The 20,792-nt window shown below is 51.0% G+C and overlaps 1 protein-coding gene across 1 annotated transcript; it reads right to left on the reverse strand.

The window, feature by feature from the left end:
* Positions 1-1,425: 1,425 nt before the first annotated feature.
* RUFY4 (RUN and FYVE domain containing 4) lies at positions 1,426-19,776 on the reverse strand. The gene is made up of 12 exons (XM_087819382.1): positions 19,157-19,776; positions 17,874-18,050; positions 17,652-17,755; positions 16,207-16,332; positions 15,783-15,889; positions 15,309-15,452; positions 14,808-14,877; positions 12,979-13,626; positions 12,185-12,291; positions 7,626-7,772; positions 3,024-3,134; positions 1,426-2,502 (listed from the first exon to the last, which is right to left on the reverse strand). Exons 2-12 carry the CDS (start codon positions 17,917-17,919, stop codon positions 2,403-2,405), a joined length of 1,710 nt encoding a protein of 569 aa, XP_087675508.1. The 5' UTR covers positions 17,920-18,050; positions 19,157-19,776; the 3' UTR covers positions 1,426-2,402.
* Between the last annotated feature and the right edge of the window lie 1,016 nt (positions 19,777-20,792).

Here is a 20,792-nt window from a genome sequence, read left to right on the forward strand (position 1 = left end):
ACATCTAATTAAAGAAATAATTATAGCCCAAATTTTCCAGGGCACCCTCAGCCTGTGAGCACAACGAAGTTGTGTCAATAGCAGTAATCCAAATTGCACTGGCTCAGACCCATGTGCTTGTACTGGGCTTCATCCCCCTGTAAAGTGCTCCCCAGGAACTTGGAGGAGTCTGTTGGGGGCATTTCCTACATGCTTCTCTGGATGCTACTGTGCAGATACGTGCCCTGGAGTCACTGCTGAAGTTCTGGTCCCCTCGCAGTGCCATGCTCTGGGGAGGTCTTCTGCCAGAGTATCCCCAAGGTCTAATGAGCTTTCCCAGTGTACTTGTGGAGCTCTTGTGCTCTCCAGTAGACTTGGTGGGAACCCTCTGGGGAGTAGTGGTAAGCTGGAGACTGGTCCCCAGCATTGCCCTCCATCCCTCCCAACCAGGGGACTTCTCCCCCATTCTCGGCCCCTGATTTCCTCCTGATGAGTTCTTGTCCAGGAGCATCTTGTTTCCTCTTTGAACATAGGCTTCTGCAAGGTCCCCTCTCCCCCATCAGTTCATCAGGCAGGTCTGAAGTCCATGCTGGGGTTGCTACGAGAATACGATGTTCTCAGCTAGAGCAAGAAACTCACCCTAATAAAGTACCTGAGCAAGTTTGACCTCCAGGAGGCACTGCTGCCCTTTCAGGTGGGTGGATTTTTTTGTCCTGATTGCTCTGGGAGTCCCAGCTCTGCCACCCACCCCACGCCCCTGCTCCCTCCATTCCCTGCCCCCTCACCTTGTTGCTGACACTGCTAAGGAGAAGTTGTCACCAACTCTTCAGGGCAGGAACTGCTGTTGCAAAACTCTTGCTCCATGAGATGGCAACGGGATGCAACTCTAGGTGGCCCTGACCCCAGGAGGCAGTCCACAGGCTCTGGTCAGGCCACAGAGTTGCCCAACCGTTGCAGAGGCTGTGGCAGTCATGTGAGGCGGGGGTACAGGGACGGCATATGCATGCCTGCTTGGGGCCACAGAGTCTGTCCTCTTAGAGAGTGGGGCCCACACTATTTCCGAAACAGTATTTTCAGTTGGGTGCCCAGTGAATGACACAATTTGCATAAGGCTTCTTGGGCAGTCAGAGGAAATAATCTTGTCCCACAGAGCTACTTGAATTCTCAATAACTGTCTTTATTAAAGTCTAGCTGAGTGAGCCCTGTACAAAGAGTCACCTAGACTCAGTCCCTCCCTCCAGGCCTCACAACTGGGGACTGCTCAAGTCACCATAGTGGTTGGAAGGGAAGGACAGGGAGGGCCAAGTTCCATGTCTGTGTCTCCTCTTCTGCTACCAAACCAAATGCCCTGGGGAGCAGCTGGGACTCCCACACCCTGCTGGCAGGAGGGTACAGCGCATAATCTCTTTGGGAAATAACTCAGCAGATTCTTAAACATATACCTGCCCATTTCATTGTTAGGTATTAATCCATGAGAAATACAGGCATATGTCTACACAAAGATTCGTACATAGATGATTATAAGAATTGATTTGTAATAGCCTCAAATTAGAAACAACCCAAATGTCTGGCAACAGGTGAATGTATAAAGAGGTTGTGCTATATCCATGCGGTGGAATACTATGCAACACTAAAAAAGGAACTGTGGGTATGAACAACAACATGGATGAATCTCAAAACAATTGTGCTGAGTGAAAGAAGGCGGACAATATGATTCCATTTATATACAATTCTAGAAAATGCAAACTGGTCTCTAGTGACAGAAGGCAGGCAAATGGTTGCCCAGGGATGGGAAGAGGGGAGGGGCACGGGAAGGGAGAGATTCCAAAGGGCACGGGGAAACTTTGGGGCTAATGGATGTGTTCATTATTTTGAATATGGTCGTGATTTCATGGTTGTAAATTAAAGTCAAAACTCGTCAAATTGTACAAGTTACATGAAGTGTGTTATATGTTAATGGTACCTCTGGAAAGCTGTGAAAAACAGCAAAAACAGACCCTGAAGCAGACTGCGGACAGGACACTCCCGAGCACCTTGAGACAGAGCAGTGCAGTGAAGGCTGGGCTGGGTGAGGAGGGGTGTTGAGGACGAAGCCCAGGCCATTGGGTCTATTGTTAGTCAAGGATTTTCAGAGCCCAAAGGGACCTTAGAGCGGATGGTGTCCGACTTCCTCACATTACAGAAAAGCCTAGAGAGCTGAGGGTTCTGCCAAAGTTGCCCAGGTCATCAGTGGTACATGCAGGGCTCAAACCCGTCTCCTGCCTGCCAGCCAGGCTCCTTCCACTCTCCACACCACTGTCTGGCTACTCAAGTGCTGTCTGCCTTAAGTCACCAAGTTCTGGAAGGTAGTACTGGTCAGATCAGAGGTCACAGAAGGGCTGGAGGGAGGGGGGGTGGAGTGACCAGTCCTGGGTGGGTCCTGGTTAGATGACCTGGGCTTCCTTCTGGGCACAGGGTGGGCAGCAGCGTTCTCGCTTCTTGTAATCCACAGAGCAGGCATGGCAAACCAGGCCTCCACATAGCCTGGAGCAAAGGTGGAAAGAGTGGGGAGCACATGGGTGTGTACAGGGGAGAGGGTCATGGGGTTTAAGTATCTTCAAGTCCACCTGCCTGTCTCTCATCTCCCGATAGAACAGCCCTGGGACTGTCCCAGGAGGTCTCCGCTTTCCTAAAGGGTGTCCCAATGCCCCACTCCTCTAAGGTCCTCGAATTCCAAGCGGCAGGTTCTCCTGATGGCCCACTTTCCTCTCTCCTGCTGCTTGTCCTGCCTCAGTGTCCTCTTCCCAGACGAGAAGCCCATCAATCAGTCTATTCTTGGAAGGGTTACACCGTCCCATCTTCCAGAAGCCCTTCCTGTCTGAACTTTCTCCACTGCTCTTGTTCATGTCTCTGCTAAGTGGTGGGTACTATGAGTGGCCAGCTTTCAGTAGCCTTTCATAAACGCCCAGTTCCTATGTCCCTCCCTTCCCTGGAGTGGGCAGGGGGCCGTGGGCAGGTGGAAACTGGGCTGTCCCAGAGGAAGGATTCTCTGTCCTACTCATTACCTGCATGGGTACCGCCGAGACAGCCGGCCAAAGAGCTTGCTACAGCCGACACAGCATCCAGGGGCCACGGAAGAGAGATGCTGAACCTTCTGCCACAGGCTATCCTTCTCTCTGATGGGCAGATGGAGTGGGGGTGGGGGTGGTAGAGAGAGATTAGAGAGAGGGAGAGAGAACACACACACAGACAGGAAGATATAAAGTTGGAAATGGCACAGATGGAGACTCAGAGATGGACAGAAAGAGAAACACAGAGACAAAGAATGAGAGAGGGGAGCCACACAGAGATACACTCGCAGAGACAAAAAGAGACAGAAATAGCAGGGCAGAAAGACAGACACAGGAATGGGGAGGGAGACAAAGAGGGACAGCAGGAGACAGTCACTCAGAGAGAAAGGAAATCAGGGAGTGGAGAAGGAGACAGGCACACACAGAGAAGTAGAGAGAGAAATGCAGTGGGAGAAAGACACAGGGAGAAAGATGCAGAGACAGACAGGGACCAAGACACAGACAGAGAGGGAGAGACAAATATGAAGATGGAGAGAGAGAAAGAGACACAGTGATGGGGAAAGAGAGAGAGAGAAATGAGACAGAGAGACTCACACACATAGGAGAGATCAGTGAGACTCCAGTGTCTCTGGGAAGACTCGATGATGGTGGCAGGGCCCTGTTGCCCATCAAAACCTTGATCCACTATTAGCAATGTGTTCATAGTCCTCCTCCTCTCAGGATTGCTCCCTGATGGTAGGGGGCCCCGTGGCTTTCTTGCTCCAGACTCCTATAGCATATAATGCCTGTTATCTTTTATTTGGCACTTAGTACAAACTGCCTTGGAGTTATATATGTTTATGCCCCTCCAAAACTATCGCCAGTGCTGTTTTTTTTATATGATGTGCTAGGAAGGCGGGTTGTTTTAAATTTTTATCAAAATGATACATACCCATGATGTAAAAATTGAACAGTTCAGAAGGATTTATATCAAAAGGCAATAGGCACCTTCCCATTCTAGGTGGCAAACCACTTCGTACATCTTTTAGCTTTTCCTCCTGATAGTTAGCTAACATGCTCATGGCCCTCCTTTTTGATTTATCAAGAGAGGACTCCTTCTATAGAGCTCCTTACTTTGCTGTCAGAGGATTTAGCTTAGTTATGACCATTTCCATCAAATCCTCCTTCCTCCCAATGTAGTGATATCCCTATCTTTGGTTCCTTTATTGGTTGCTATAGGACTTTTACAGGATACTCTCACACCTTTATTTCTCACTCATTCTATTATCTATAGGTAGTGTTTCATGACAGCCATTCTGTGATACAATGACGCCAGCATCCCCTTTTTCTCCCACCTCCTAACTTGTCATCTGTTCCTGCGACATCTAATAGGGTAGCCCCTAGCCACCTGTGGCTATGTGAATTTATATGTAACTTAATTAAAATTGAATAAAATGAAAACTTTAGTTCCTTAGTAACACCAGTCACACTTAAAATACTCAATCACTATATGTGACTAGTAGCTACCATATTGAACAAGAGAAATAAAGAACGTTTCTATTGTCACAGAAAGTTCTATTGGATTCTGTTCTACAATCAATATTGTTTGGGTGGTAACATTTATGTTTGTTGCATAATTACAATCATTTCCTGGGCTTTGCCTTTAAGTTGAAAAAAATCAGTGACTAATATTTACATCATTGGACAGTATGTGAGCATATTGCTTCAAGCAGAGCTATGTTCTATAACATTTGCCTTCTTGGACATTTTTTGTTTTTTTCTAGGACTGTCTAATTGCCTTTCTTTTACAGTATTTTATTTTTTAAAATTGAATTTATTGGGGTGACATTGGTTAATGTAATTATATAGGTTTCAAGTGTACAATTCTATGATACATCGTCTGTATATTGCATTGTGTATCTAATTGCCTTTCTTTGTTCCTTGTATCACTTGCCCTTAACATAGCCTAATTATTTCTGCCCACCCAGATTCTTTTTTTAAAATTTAGCTTTATTGTTGAAAGTATTGCAAATGCCCCCCTTTCCTCCCCATTCACCCCCTCCACCCTGCTCCAATTCTTCATTATATGAAGTATTTTATTGATTCTCTTTTTATCCCCAGAGACCTACTTCCTGGGCTAATACTTCTGCTACAGCCTGGATGGACTGCTTCGTGGCCTTGCTGCCCACTTGTCACCTTGGGAATCCCCTTTTGTTCTCTCCTGGGCTAGAGCTACTGCCTCCTGAATTCTACACCTTCTCTTTTCTTGACTTGCTTCCTTGTTTTTCTGGGACACATCCTTAACTAGCTTCTTAAGAAATGCTGCGTGGGAGGTTAATTTTCTGTGACTTGTTTGTCTGAAAATGCCTTTTCCTCTATCCCCTTCCCCACTTGCTCCATAGTTTGATTGGACAAAGAATTCTAGGGCAAAACTCAGCTTTTCTCAGAACTTGAAAGTATTACACCATTAATTCTTAACATTTGTTGTGTTCTACTTCTTTTATAAGTGACCCACATTTTAAAATAGTCTTCTTATCTTTGTTTTGCTGAAATTTCACAATGATGTACGTAGATGTGGGGTTCCCCCCTTTCATTTATTGTGCTGGTCACCTAGTGAAATATTTAAATTGAAACTCTATGTTCATTAGAACTAAGAAAGTCTCTCATATTTTTATCTGATAATCTCCATTTTATTTTCTCTCTCCCTTTTTTTTCTTTCTGAAAGGCTGCCTCATCTTTCTCTTCCAATCCTAGTGAATTTAGAAAAATTTCAGTGGTATTTTAATTTCCAAGAACGTTTCTCATCTTTGGCGGTCACTTTTCCTAGCATCTTGTTTCACGGGAGATGGATCTTTCTTTATCTTTGTCTCTTCCTCATGTTCTAGACTGTCCTCAAATGCCTATGAAAACTTGGTTGCCTTTCAAGTTTAAGTGGAGGCAATAAAGCTGCTGGGGCTCCAACTAGTGGACAGGATGACTGCCTAGGGCTTTCCTTTAGGAGGGACTGGACTGGGAGCTATTGGCCACACCAGACTCAAAAGCCAGAACACGATGCTCTTTTATTTGGGGCATCTCACTTTCTCCAGATAAGGACTTTTGAATTATTTGCTTGGGAGATAAGCCCCTCTACTGTTGGGTGTTCTGCAGTCTCTTTCTACTGCCTTCATCAGTTAATTTTCCTGATTTCTGCCCTTCATCTCACTTCTGCCATATATGTTCCTGGTGTGTCTGGGCCCTGAAGTTCTAACTTGGGCTAAATCCAGTATCCACTTCTCCATCCATTTTCTGGCTTCTGGAAATTAGCCGAAATCTCTCACCTGTGGCTGGCTCCTCCACCTTTCTCTCTGCTGTAAGTTTTATTCTTTTACAATCGTTTTAGTGAGAGCTGAAGATGGAGAATAGAGGATGTGAGGTCGGTCTAGCATTTTGAAGCAGAAGTCAACCTCGATGGCTTTTTTCTTTTCTTTCACTTTTTGCTTAGGGCCATATCTCCCAAAATGCTTTTTGCAAGGGACACTATATTATATAGTTTGGGACCTTGGGATGAATTTCTTTAGCACTAGGAAAAACATTTGTGTCTCCTCATGAACTGGTATATTTCCTTTGAATGCACAGTGAATTTTAGGCAACTTTCTGTGTTTCCCGTTTTGATTCTGCTGCCAAGATGCTCAGAGCTAAATTTAACCCTAATCCTAACACTTTGGGAGTATATATTTTTTGTCTGCCATGAAATCTTCTATTTTTCTTTAATAATCCTATATCTATATCTGTATATTTATCTTTCATCGTTAGCTACCTTAAATTGTTTTGTGAGATACATAGCTACTTTTTGATATATCCCTTCCTCCCAGCTGAGAGTTCCTTGGAAGAGCTCACTCCTTAAGTTTGTTTGTTCTTTTCAGGCGATTTCTCCCTTTTCTCATCTTTATTATCACTTGGATTTTGTGCAAGAGGATTTCATCTTAGATGATCCTGCAGCAACCTCCCAATTCTAGTGAAACGTGAATGCAGTGGTCTCTTATTTCCTGAACTGGGTAAAGGATGCCATATCTGTGAATCATCTCTCCATTAGACTGAAGAGCAGAGACCAGGATCTACATATGTCCTTCATCCCTCAGTGAGCTTAGTGGTTTGGAATTGACTCTGGCAAGTTCAGCCTTTGGAACCTAGGACAGCGGATCCTGGACAGGCCCACAGGCCCAGTGATCTGAGGAAGTCCAAGTAGGCAGGCAGGTGTAGGATATGTTATTACTTCTTGGTTAACCTGCCCCCTCTCCCAATTCTTTCCCAGCCTATGGGCTCCTCCCCCTTCTCCTAACTTCAGTATGTGTGTGTGTATGTGGGGGTGGGTTGGGGTGGAGGGTATGACTTAGAGTCAGAGGACTCTATGCAATTTATATGCTGTGTGTCCTTGGTGGCCAAGTCAGTCTTTCTGACCCTCAGTTTGTAAAATGGGAATAATAGCAGGGGGTTGCTAAAAAAAGGAAATGAGTTAATATATACACAAGGTCCAGAGTCCTGCTTGATAGTTGTTAGTGGTGCAGAATTTTCATTCCCTAGCCTCTACATTCCATACCATTTCCCTGTCTGCACCCCTGCCCACTGTCCCCCACTTACTGAATCAGTTCCAGCACCCGCCTCTTCATGGCATGGACCAGGTCCCGCTGCCCTCCAAGCTCCTCCTCATACATGGCGCCCCTCCTTTCAGCCTCCTGTTGCTTCTGCTCCAGCTCTGCCTGCAGCTGGGCCCGCTCTTCCTGACACCTGGGCACGAAAGGCAGGCTCAGCTGACTCAGCTTTTGACTGAGCTGGGCTGGGCCTCTGCCTGCCAGGGAGCTCTGGGGGAGCTGGTGGTACCCCCTGCAGTTGAAGTCCACACACACCCACCCATGCACACATACTACATACTATATATACACACAGTTTACACTATACGCATACCACACTACATCACACACAGACTATACATAAACGCCGCCCACTACACCCCCCACTATACATGCACAAACATATCACATTACACATATACATATACACACCAAATACATTTACGATACAGCACACGTACCACACACATATTCAAAGTATAGCACACACACCACATGCCATACACATACTCACAACACACCATACACACATCACACATGCACACCACACATACCATATACACTCACAACACACCAGACATACACCAGACACGCACACACTCAAACACATACTGCACACACATCACACACCACACACCACAAATGCACAACACATACCACACACACATAATACACACACCACACACATTCATGGCACACTACACACACTGTATACCACATACACTTACAAAACACTACATACTCTTAACATAATACATGCCACACCCCACAAACACCACATCGCACACCAAACCGAGCACTGTGTGGACTGATATCTAGAGGCTGACTCCTCACCAACTGCTCAGAGAAATGAACACAGGGTCTAGTCTTGTGTATTCCTTTAAAGGAGACAAGCCAACATTTCCATTTGTTCTCTCTTTAAAAATATTTCCATTTTACAATGTCAACTTCTGCAAAGGCATGTTCACAATCATGGCAGCTCTCTGGGGAAAGGTGGGTATCTGAGAACCCAGCAGCTGAAAACAACTGTGGTACTTGGGGAAGTGGGAGTAAGTGGCGTAGGATATGGGGCGATTTTTTGGCTTTAAAATATTTTGAAAAATTATGCTACATTGTCTTTTCAATTTAAAAAAAGTAATATTAAGCACATGGCTTTCTTAAATTTCTGTTTCAGCTTTGGGCTTGGACCCTCCTCAGCTTTATTCTTGCATCTTCTCTTTGCCTTTAGTGGTTTCCTAGAAGGTTCCAAGAAATCTGACTGGAAACAAAAAGGTCCCGCCCCTTACTCTGTCACTCAGACTGGAGGGTGTCCCGGTGGTGGTGCGTGTCCCATGACCTCTGATGCGTGTGCAAGTGAGTCCCCACGACCCTGGGCCTGAGTGTGTTTGAGGGGAAGAAGAAGCTTGCGAGAGGCTTGACAATGAATTGAATTATTAATTTTTTAAATGCTGTTGTGTGCCTGCTGCAGGGAAGAAAACTGGGTGGGCCATGACATCAAACCCACAATAGGTAGCCACTGGAACTCCAAAAAGCCAGTCCCTGCAGCCTTAAGGAAGTGTTTGCATGCTCGGGCATTGGATCAGGGCTATGTTTTGACTTCTAATGAACATTCTAGCCTTCAGCCTCCTCAGTTTTTAGCTGCTGATTTTATTTCCCTGAGAGAGTTTACTTGCCCAGCGACCCCAGGGCAGTCCCACATCTCAGTTCCAAGTGTATTTTCAGGGGAACCCCGGGCAGGTCTGCTTTGGCACCTGCTGCTGAGATGGTCTGCTGTGTCCTCCCTATGCATCTAGCCGGGCCCTGCACCCCCGCCCACTCTCAGTCTGTTCTCCACAGCGCAGTCATAGTCATCCTTCAGAAACCTCAGTCAGCCCACGAGCCCCCTGCGGAAGACCGCCCTGCGTCCTACAGCACGGGCACCCCCTCTGCTCCCGCCACGGCGGGCTTGCCCCACGCCCGCTTCTCCTGGGCCTCTGTGTTTGCTGCTCCCCTGCCTGGAGCACTGCTCCCCAGTTTTCCCACGGTTGGGGTTTCTCCTTAAATGTCACCTCCTCAGCCCTAGCCTGTTTGGCTCAGTGGTTAGAGTGTCAGCCTGTGGGCTGAAGGGTCCGGGGTTCAATTCTGGTCAAGGGCACATACCTTCGTTGCAGGCTAGACCCCCAGTCCCAGTCGGGGCACATGTGGGAGGCAACCAAGCGATGTGTCTCTCTCACATCGATGTTTCTCTCTCTCTCTCTCTTTCTCTCCCCCCCCCCTGAAAAGCAATGGAAAAAATATCCTCGGGTGAGAATTAAAAAAAAAAGTCATCTCAGAGAGGCCTTTCCTGATCCTAAATCTAGAAGACTATCCTGTCTCTCTCTCCCCTTCCCTGGACTGATTTTTCTGCACAGCGCCCATGACTGCCTGACACTGTGTTTCGACTCGTTGATCTACTGTCTATCTCCCCAGGTCTTTGAGAGCAGATGTTGCCTGCTCTGTTCACTGCTGTCCTCCCCACCCCCTGCTCACGGTGTATGTAGTAGAGGCACAATAAATATTGTTGACTGATCGAATGGGCCCCATGGCACTCCTGTTTCCTGGTGCTGAGATAATCTGTCACCAGTTTGATGACTCAGGAGCTTCTGTTACTCACCACCCACATTTCAATGACTCTCCAGTAGACCCCGAGCCCATGCCTCTCTTCTGAACCTCACTTAATTGCCTTTCCAAAGGCTCCACTTGGGTGTCTGATGGGTGTCTCAAACTTAACATGCTCCAAACTCAACTTCTGAATGATCCCCACAAACTTACTCTGCACAGCGGATGGTCACTGTTGACTCTAGCTTTCCCGGCCTGAAAACTCAGTCATTCTCCACACCCCCATTGCCACCAGCGCAGTCCGAGTCACCAGCACCCTCCCCTGCATGGCGGGGTAGCTTCCTCATTGGTCTCCCTGCTTTCACCCTTGCTTCCCCACAGACTAGCTTCACAGAGCCCTTGACGACACGGGCTAGTCCAGAATAGGCACATCTATAGAGAGAAGGCAGGTTAGTGGTTGCCTAGAGCTGGGAGGTTCGGAGGAAATGGGCAGTGACTGCAATGGGTACAGGGTTTTCCTTGGGGGAATGAAATGCTCTCAGATCGATTATGGTGATCCATGCACAACTTTGTGAATACAATAAAAACCATTGAATTGTTTAAAAAAGCAAATAAACAGATTTTTAACATAAAAACTAACAGTCACATCTTATCCCTTCTCTGCTCAGAACTCTTAATGGTTCTCACTTTACTCTCAGTTAAAGCCAATGTCTTTTTGATGCCTACTAGGGTCTCCCTAACCTGGTCCCCATTACCTGCTTGACCTTTCTCTATATCCCCTTCTTTCTTCATTCCACTGGGGCCGTGATGGCCTCCCTGGTGCTCCTAGAACCTACCATGCTCATTCCCGCCTCAGGGCCTTTGCTCTTGCTGTTCCCTTTGCCTGGAACATTCTTCGACCACATATCCAAATGGCTCATGCCTCACTTGCTTCAGGTCTTTACTCAAACATCACCTTTCCCTGACCATGCTACCTTATTTAATATCACCCCGATACTTCCTATTCCCCTCTCCTGATTCCCCCCCCCCCTTAGAACTTATCAACCTGACACTCCATGTATTTTACTTGCTTATCATATTACTGGCTGCCTCCCCCACTAGAATGTAAGCTCCATGAGGGTGGGAATTTTGTCTGTTTTGTCCACAAGAGAATTTCTGGCACATAGAAAAGGCTTGGCACAGAGTGAGCACTTTGAGTGTTTGTGGAATGACTGAATGATGGATGAGATGACAGGGAGCAGCTTGGGGCTGGAGCCTCTCAGCTGCTCCCTCCAGTCTGTCTTGATTCACAGAGCAAGCCCTTGGGCGGGCAAAGCCCCTGCATTCAGTTAGGCCCTGAATCATGGGATCTTTAGCACCAGGAGCAGCTGCTAAAATAGCAGGAGGGTGAACAGTGTTGGGTGAATTGTGTAGCATTTTTGAATCTTAGTTTCCTCACCTATAAAATGGGGGTCTTTAGAGAACCTCTCATAAGGCTGTTATGAGGAAGCGCCTAGAACAGTGCCAGGTATGTAGCAAATGATAGTTATGATTATGATTATCCAGAGGGTGAAAGAGAGGTTGTACAGTCGGGAATGGGAAATGAGAGACAGGAACAGAAGGAGTGTGGTGGGGCAGGGAGGCAGAGTGGATTGCAAAGAGAGAGGAGCGGCCCAGAAGAGGCAGCAGAAAGGGGCTGAGATGAGTACGGGAGGGAAGGGAGGGACAGGAGGTGTAGACCTATCCTGGGGCTACACAGGGAGGCTAGAGAAGGAGAGGGCAGGCAAGGGAGAAGGGAAGGCATGGGAGGAGAAGGTGGGAGCCCTTGAGAACAAAAACAATGCCCTGTATGCATCAGCATCCCAAAGTTGTGCCCCACACAGGGCTTGGTGCACAGGAGGAACTCAGAAGACGCTTGCTGACCATGAATGCCAGCAGGAGCCATGGAGCGCGGCCTGTTCCCCCAGCCTCCTGGCTCTCACGCCCCCGTGTGTTGGTGGTTGCCAAGGTTACCTGCTGAGCTGCTCCTGCAGTGCCTTCAGCTCTCTCTCCTGCTCCTTCAGCAGCTGGTCCTGATGCCGGGCCTGCTCCTTGGTCTTCTGCAGCCTATGTCTGAGGCTCTGGGGGAGGGGAGGGTAGAAGAAAGGGAAAGTGAAGATGAAGAAAGGGGGCAGAGACCCCAGCTGGGGAATGACTTGACAAACATCCCTGTGAGACTTCAGGCCATGTTTGACCACTCTTGGGTGGAAGGTGCTGGGAACTGTGATGCCTGGCTTTGCCCCTGGGTGAGCCTGGAGCCACCATGTCTTCTTTTGTTGAGGGATGGAAATTACAGAGCTCCAGGACCTGGAAGGCTGTCTAAGAAGGAGGATGAAAGAAAACTTAAAAACTATCTTGGGTGACCTTCAGGAGCTGCATCTCCAGCAAGAGCAAGTAGGTGAGATAGGCAACAATAGAATTTACGTATTAGCAGGAAACCCGCTGAGAACAAGGGCCATGAAAGCTGAGAACAAGCAACCGCTCCAGGAACTTTTGGGGACATATCTCAAATGTGAATGCCTATAGGGACTGGGCAAGTAGTATTGATGAATAGTGAACCCAGTGTGAGGCAATAGGTGGAGGTGGGGACTGTGGTGAATTGAAGAACGCATGGCTTTCAAAAGACATCCTCAAATAATAACAATCCTGTGAAAGCCAATAAATATGGATCTGTGTGCTGGAATGGTCCCCAGGCTACCACTGAAGATCTCCGACTGTGGACCAGTTTAGATGGAGAATAGACAGGTACAGAGCTCAGCTGCTCTCACCTTGACCACCTCCTGCAAGGCCACCTCTGCTTGCTCTTCCCTCCTGGTCACACTGGTCACTCCTGTTTGCTCTTGTGGCTTCACTGTGGTGGAGCCTTCCTTTGTTCCCAGGCCCTGAAGGACACTCGGCTCCCCCAGAATGCCAGGCACCTTGTTCTGCCTGTTCCTTGACATTGAGTCTGTCCCTCTGGAGCCAGAGACCAGCAGCCTCTGGACGTGACCCCACTCTGCTTCTCCTTCTTGAGTACCCTCTGTTGTTCTCTGACCTTCTGCACTGAGCAGAACCCCTCTGCCCTCACCCTCTGTCCCTGCCACCTCCTTCAGAGCCCAATTGGCCTCCTCCCTCTGCCCCTGGATGCTGGGTGTTGAGGTTCCCAGGCAGATCCTTGTCCTTGGGGCTCCCTTCTCCTGGTCTTGCTGCAGCTCCTCCCCATCTGGTTCCCACATGCCGTGGGGGGCCCTGAGGTCATCTTTCTTCTGGGGATCTTCTTTCTTCTTTTCCAGAAAGGGAGAAAGAAGCCTGTGTTGCTGGGACGTGGGGAGTCCAGCCAACCGGTCTTCCCGTGGTGCATCTTGCAGACAGCTGGCTTGGCTGGTGTGCAGCTCCTCTGGCTGGGCTCCTTTGGGGCCTCCATTTACAGCTGAGATCTGCAGAGAAGCCCCCAAACCCATCATCATCCCTCTCAGCACCAGGTCACCAAGCTGGTGCGTGGGAAAGACCAGAGAGCCCTAATCCAACAGGCTTGCTAAACAGATGGATTCCCAGGCGCTCCCACTAGAAATGCGGATTCAGCAGATCTGGGGAGGGGGTGGGCAGGAACCTGAATGCTAACACCAGGTGATCTGATCCTAGGCCCCACCTTTGACCTGGTCAGGGAGCAGCAGCGTTTCTCAATGTCCTTTACTCCCTCACCTCTAGCCTGCGCCCTTCTCCCTCCTTCATTTCTATCTTCTGCATGGATCTGTTTTCCCTTAAGTTCTCACCTCTCTCCTCTGATCCTTCCCTCTGAACTTAACTTCTTGGTATTTTCTCGTCTACAAAATGGGAATAATAATACCTGTCTCGTAGGGTTGTGGTGAAAGTTTAGATTGACCAACAACCTGCTAAGAGTCACCTCTGCCATGAAGCCTTGCCTGGGCCCCACGTTCCCCTGTGTACATCTGCATTCCTATGCTTCACGTTGCAGTGTGTTCTTTTAGGGTCTGTCTCCCTGATCAGACCTGGAACTCCTTCAGGTCGGAGACTGAGTCCTCATAGTGTCTGTACCTGGTGCCTGGAAGCTGGTGGGGGTGTAAAGTGAGCTTGTGAAATAATGATAACTGCAAACTACCACTTACTGAACATGTGGCAGGAGCCTTGCTCTGTGCCACACATGGTCTGTCCCAATGCATCCTCACCATCGCCCTGCGGGGCATGACAAATAACTTGCCCAAGGACTGTGGTTAGTAAGGGGTGGAGCTGGGGTTTGAGCCAGGTGATCTGGCTCTTCAGTCACTCCCTGAACTGAACTGAGACATCTGCAAATTGTCCAGAAGAGGTTGTTTCCTTGGTCTGTTTCCCGTAAGCTTCTGGTCACCTTCTCCAGCACCTGCTCCTCCCCTGGGCTCCACTAGCTTCTGCAGAGGGTGTCAGCGGTCCCTTCCTCTCCCTGATATCCCCACCATCTTAAGAATATGAGCCTTCGCTTCTGTGGGTCTCCAGTCCCAAGGTCCACACATTGGCCTCTCTCTGTCTGCCCAGTTGGTGCAGGGCTCAGTTACTGCTCAACCTGGGAGGCCCTGCAGAGATGGAGAAGAGGTAACTCAGAGTGAAGGTCAGGCAGAAGCACCTTCTTTGGGGAATCTTTGGTTTTCCTTGGCCTTCGTCCCCGGGTCTGGCTGGAATTGGAGCAACGGGACCTGAAAGTGAAAGGAGCAGGAGGACCCTGGGCCTCTCTCCAGAAGTGGTCTTGGTTCTTGGATGCGGGATATGCCATCTTTCCAACCACCCATTCGTCCCACCACCCTTCCCACCTTCCTGCCCTCCCAACCTCACATGTGCACCCCACTCTCCATCCATCCCTGCATCCCACCCTCCATTTATCCTTCTAACACTACCCCAGCCACCCAACAACTCTTTAGAGTGTATATTCTATGCAAAATGATGGGGCATCATGGGATTTTGCTGGGAAAATAGAAGGCTAGGGAGGTGGAGATTCAGGGCCTCAGGGAGCAAGAAAGGAAGGAGAAACAGATGGTGCTAGTGGCTGAGGGCTTGGGGCTAACTTGGGATGGGTGATGGCACTGGCAGCAGGCATGAAACGAGGCTCCCCTCCACGAGTACCACTCACTCTGAGAACATGGGCCAGGCCCCATCCAGGTCCGGCCGCTGCAGATCCAAGTCGAAGGCCACTCCATTGAGAGCATAGAGAGAGTCCAGGATGTCCTTCTGGAGTTCAGGGCACACTAGAGGGCTCCAGGGGCCATACCATTCCCTGTGTTCACAGTGGTCAGCATCCATGGCCTTTGGCAATTGGCACTGTTGCCACCCCCAACCTCAGAGAGTTTGCCTCCACTGCACACCCTAATGGGACAATTCCCCAGGCAGGGTTGTGGCCCTTGGGGAGCAAGGGGCCTAAGAACCATGGTGAGGGAGCTTCCAGGACTGGGGTTCTAGCCTCCTCTCTGCTGTTTCTTCCTTGACTTCCCCCTTCTCTCTCCTTTTAGCTGTCCTTGATATTAAACCATCCTTCTGGGCGTCAAGGGGTATGGGTAGGCCAGCAGGCTCAGATGGTATGGGTAAGAGCATGTCCCAGCAACCCTACCTGGTGAGCTCTGGGTCCAGGAGGCAGAGCTGCAGGCTCTCGGCCAGCTGCCCGTGGGCTAGGCAGAAGCGGATGAAGGCACGGCCTCTTCCCAGAGGGGTCTTCAACTGTAGAGCACACAGGGGGCACAGTGGGGGGTGGTGTTAGGACAATGGGGACCCAGTCAGCACTGAGAGGGGGGTGATGGTTGATGAGAAAGGGTGTCCTGGGACTTGAGGCTGTGGGAAGAAAAGGGATGGCTGGAGGGGGCTAATGAGAGATGAGGGACAGGTGAGGGGGGCCTTTGGTCAGTGGAGCTGGGATGGGTGAGAAAAGGGCCTTGGGCAGGCCTATGTCCCTTGGCCCCAAAGTGATCCTTTCAAGAGCTTGGTGGCAGGGCCGCATCATGCTGGGGTCAGCCTGTCTGCCACTTGGCCCTCCATACCTTGTCCTGTGAGTGAACAAAAAGAGCTGGCTCCGTTTCCCCTCGCTGCCGCCACAGGGCAGTGCACAGAAAATCCCAGTAATCCTTCCGAGGCCGCAGGAAGCTCTTCTGCTGTTTCTGGTCAAACTGGGAGCAAGACGAGGGAAAGGAATCAGAGATGCTTCCTCCTAGAACCCATCCTGTGTTCCAGCATGCTGAGCAGCACATGGCAGAGGGAAAGGGCTGGTGCAGACAAACTTGGCTTCAGGTCCTGGCTTTGTGACCAGGAGCAAGCTGCTTGACCTCTCTGAGCCTTCAGTGTTCCCATTCATTCATTCATTCATTCCAGAAATACTTATTGAACACTTACTATGTGCCAGACCTGTACTAAGCCCAGGAGATACAGCAATGAACAAATTGACCTCATGGGCTTACATCTTGGAAGGGGAGATAGACAATGAAAAAATTGAAGAAGTAAAAATATATACTATGTTAGATAGTGCTGACCACTAAGGAGAAAAAAAATAAAGTAGGGAAAAGGAATAGAAATTGTGTGGTGTGCACATGCATGTGCATATGTGTGGTGTGTGTGATATATTTGTGTGTTAAAAATTTACGTTAGGGTGGCTAGAGAAAGCCTTACTGAGGAGATACTATTCAAGTCAAAATCTAAAGGAAATAAGAAAGTGTACCATCTAAATTTCTGGGGGAAAGCATTCCAGGCAGAGGAATAGTAAGTGCAAAGGCCCTGGGGTGGGTGCATTCCTGGGGTACTTTAGAAGATCAAGGAGGCCAGTGTGACTGGAGGGCAGCAGATGGAGGGCAGACTGGCAGGAGACTCACACATGCACACCACATACCCACAGCACATATACACAAACCTCACACACACATATCCATACCCCCCCAACACCACACACATACACACATGTGCACACTCACACTACACACACATCTACATACATAGAGAAGTTGGAAGGGGGTGTGTGTATATGTGGGGGATGAGTGGGTCATGAATCACCTCAGGGGGTGAGAATGAGAACTGAGTAAGGTGGGCATGTAAAGCCTTAGCCTGGCACATAGTATGTGCTCAGTAAAAGCTAGTGATAGTGATGACTTGGGCTCTAACCCACTGCAAGGAGGGCTAGCCCTAGGACATCTGTGTCTTTAGTCTTCAGAGCAGGGTGGCTCCCCAAACCCCTCCCCACCCTGTCCCAGCCCTGCCTCACCTCACCTCTCAGGCTATAGTGACAGCCTCCATGAGTGAGGTTAGATGTCAGGAAGGACTTGCTGACTGAGGGGGATGAAGTGGCCCAAGGTAGCAAAGGAAGGGTGGTTCTTCCCTCAGTATCTGAGAAATCCCTCCTGGTTATCTGGGCCTAGAGAGGGGAGAGGGAGGGGACCAGAAGAGAGGGAAGGGGAGCAGAGGAGGGGAGAGGAGAGGGGAGGAGAGGACAGGGCCCCACCTGCAGCAGCCGCTCCAGGCAGCCACAGAGTCCGTGCAGCTCAGCGCTGGCATCTGTAACCTGATGCTCACCCCCATAGCCCTGGAGGATGGCAGAAACAGCAGCTGTGAGGGGGATGGTGGACATCGGACATCAGGGAGTGAGGTCTCTGAGGGAGAGGCTCCCTAGACTTCTCACTTCTCCCCCGGTTCAGTCCCAGAAAATCTCTCAAGACTCACTCACCTTGCAGGTCCCTGGTGACCTTGAGGGCAGCCCCGTCTTTTGCCATGAGTGTTTGAAAATGATATGATTCCTTGTGGCTCTGGAAGTTCAGCCCAGGAAGGAGCCTCTGGGTTCAGCTGTACGATCCTCTCCTCATACAAAGGAAGACTCAGAGTCCAGTGAAGGAATGTGATGTCTCTAGGGTCACAGTGAGTTAACTGGTAGAACAGAAACCCCAGCTTTCTTGTAGGCAGTATGGGAAGGTGATGGCATGGTCTCTACTTATGGAGCAGTTCCTGGGTGCCTGACATTTTTGTCTGATTCGGTCTCCACAATAATCCTAGGAGGTTATCAACTCCATTGACAAAAGGCGAAATGGGGGCTCAGAGAGGGTGAGCCTTTTACCCAATGCCATAAAGCTCGAAGTTGTGAAACTGGAATTTGAACTCAGGTCTGTGTGCTCCAGCACCCGTGCTCTCAGCCCTGATGAGTGAGTAAGCCTGTTAGTGCTCATGCCACACAGATGTTGGACTGAGGGACGGTCACCCTCTTCCCACGGGAAGCCTTGCCAGGGAGTCATCATCCTCGAGACACTTTCTCACCCTTTCCTGGGCCCCAGCTGAGTGGAAAGTGTGCATTCTTTGAGGAGAGGGAGACAGAAGTAAGGTGAGGCCCTAGAGCCAGGACTGGGGTGTGGGGAGCAGGACACCTGCTTTTAATCCTGCTGCCCTCTCCCAGTTGAACTGCAGCTTGTCCCTCCCTCCCCCAGTGGCTCCTGAGGCTCAGGGAGGAATACTGTAGCCCCAGAGGGCCAGCGGGCTTAGTCTGAGAGCCTGGAGTAAAGACTGGGCGTGGGGTAGGAAACCCAGGTGTCCCGCCTCCCAGGCTGTGGTTGCTGGAATTTGGGGTGGGTGGGAGGGAGTGAAGAAGCAGTGGGGCACTGTGGAGGGGACAGGATGGGAAAAAAAACAGAGTAAGGATGGAGGGCGGGTGGGGGATGGTGTTCAGGAAAGACTGAGCTGGGAGTCAAGGGACCTGTGTCTCCATCCTGGCCCTGCAATTCACCCTGTGGCCTTGGGCACACCACTCACCTTTCTTGGGCTTCAGTTTCCCCATATGCAGACTAGGGGTTTGGACTTAGGGTCTCTGAAGTGCCTTCCAGCCCAGATTGATTATGAGATCTGTGAACACCTATATGCATCTTGTCCTGTCCCTCATATCCATCAAGATCTCTCAGCTCCTTGCTCCTGCCATCATTTCCCCTCTCCAGCCTCCCCCAGACAAAGGAGTCTCTCTCTACTCACCTGGGAAGGCCCGGCTGGTTGAGGCATGGAGAGCAGGTGCTGCAGCCTGAGCCTGGCACTTGGGACTAATCCCTGTACAGCCTCTCAGAGTTTGCTGCCTGGTAGGTGACTCAGGCCCAGCCCAGCCCCCTGGAGGGGAAACCCTGCTCGGAGGGGGAGGAGTAGAAATCTGCCGGGGAGAAGTGGCAGAGGCAGGGTCAAGGGCAGCAGGCAGAATGTCTGAGATGGGGATGACTAGTTGGCCAAACACGACTCATCCAGGGGCGGGTAGCGGAAATTGCTGCCGTTCAAGTTTCCATCCCTTCTCATCGCGGCCAACTGCTCTTGTCTTTCCCCCTTGTCACCACTAGGTGGCACAAGGAGGCTGGGATGTTCCCCCATCTGATACTTTTACTCTCAGTTGGTGGGAGTATGACGCAGGTGGGGAGGGGTGGACAAGGGTCCCACCACGTGTCTCTCTCCTCTTCCCTCCCTCAGTCTTCTGAGGGGGCCCCCATGAGCGCTGGTCACCAGTGCCATCCTGGTACTCACCCCTAAAAGGAGGCAAGTGACCCCTGGTGATGGGCCAGGTACCTTGCCCAGGTGGGCTGTGGCCCTTCCACCCTGGATGTGCTCTGCCTCGTTGAGGCTGAGCCTGGGTCCTCAGGTTCTAGGCTGGGGTGCCGCAAGGGCTCGGGCTGGGGCCAGAGCACAGCGGGGCGGGCGCCTGGGGGGCCGCCGTCTCACAACCCGCAGGAAGCGCGCGTGAGCCCCGGCGCGCGCCCGGCTCCGTCTGCCCCCGCCCCCCCCCCCCCGCGCCCCGCCCGTCTCTCCCTCTCCCGGACTCGGTCTCCCGGGTGCAGAGGCTCTGTCCCCCTCTCTGTGCCTGTCTCCCCGTCTCTCCCTCGATATCTCTCCTTATCTGCTTCCTGCCTCTTCCGTCGCGCCGCGCGTCCCCTTCTCGCCTTCCCACACTCAGCCGGTCCGCCGCCCCAGTCCCCGGGACCCCGCCGCCGCCCCTCCCCGAGTCCCCCGCCCTCGGGTCTCCCTCTGTCACTGGCTGCTCCTGGCGCCCGTGTCACCGCCCCTCGCCCGGCCCCGAACTCCCCCGCTTCCCGGCGGTGCGGTTGAAAGGGCTCCGGGAAGGGACGGGCTGGGGGCGTCGCCGCGCCCCTCCCGACGTCGGAGGCGCCCGGGGCTGGGGGCGGGCCAGCTCCCGGGGCGCCCGCGTCCCGCCCCGGCCCAGGCCCGCCGGGCGCCGGGCGGATGGGCTGCACGGTGAGCTTGGTGTGCTGCGAGGCGCTGGAGCCCGGGGCCCCCTGCGGCCCCCAGCCCCCGGGGAGCCCCCCGGCCCCAGCGCGAGCTCAGTGCTGGGAGCCCGGGGCTTCGGTCCGCGCCGAGAGCAGGCGGCTCCTGCAGCAGGTAGGGCGCGGCGGTGATGGGAGGGGGAGCGGGTGGCAGGCAGAGCCCAGCTCACCTGAGATAGGTAAGGAGCCGAGCCAGGAAAGTGTCCATCAGCGGTCGGGAGGTGCGCAGCAAGGGCAGGCCGCCCAAGGGCACGGGCTGGACTAGGACTAGAAGAAGGCACAGAGTTCGGTTGAGGTCTCACCTAGATCTCTAGTGCCCTTGGGAGGAGGGTGATGTAGCTCCTGACCCT

This window comes from Miniopterus natalensis, chromosome 8 (assembly GCF_054644295.1).
Source record: "Miniopterus natalensis isolate mMinNat1 chromosome 8, mMinNat1.hap1, whole genome shotgun sequence".
In the NCBI taxonomy this organism is placed as follows: Eukaryota; Metazoa; Chordata; class Mammalia; order Chiroptera; family Miniopteridae; genus Miniopterus; species Miniopterus natalensis.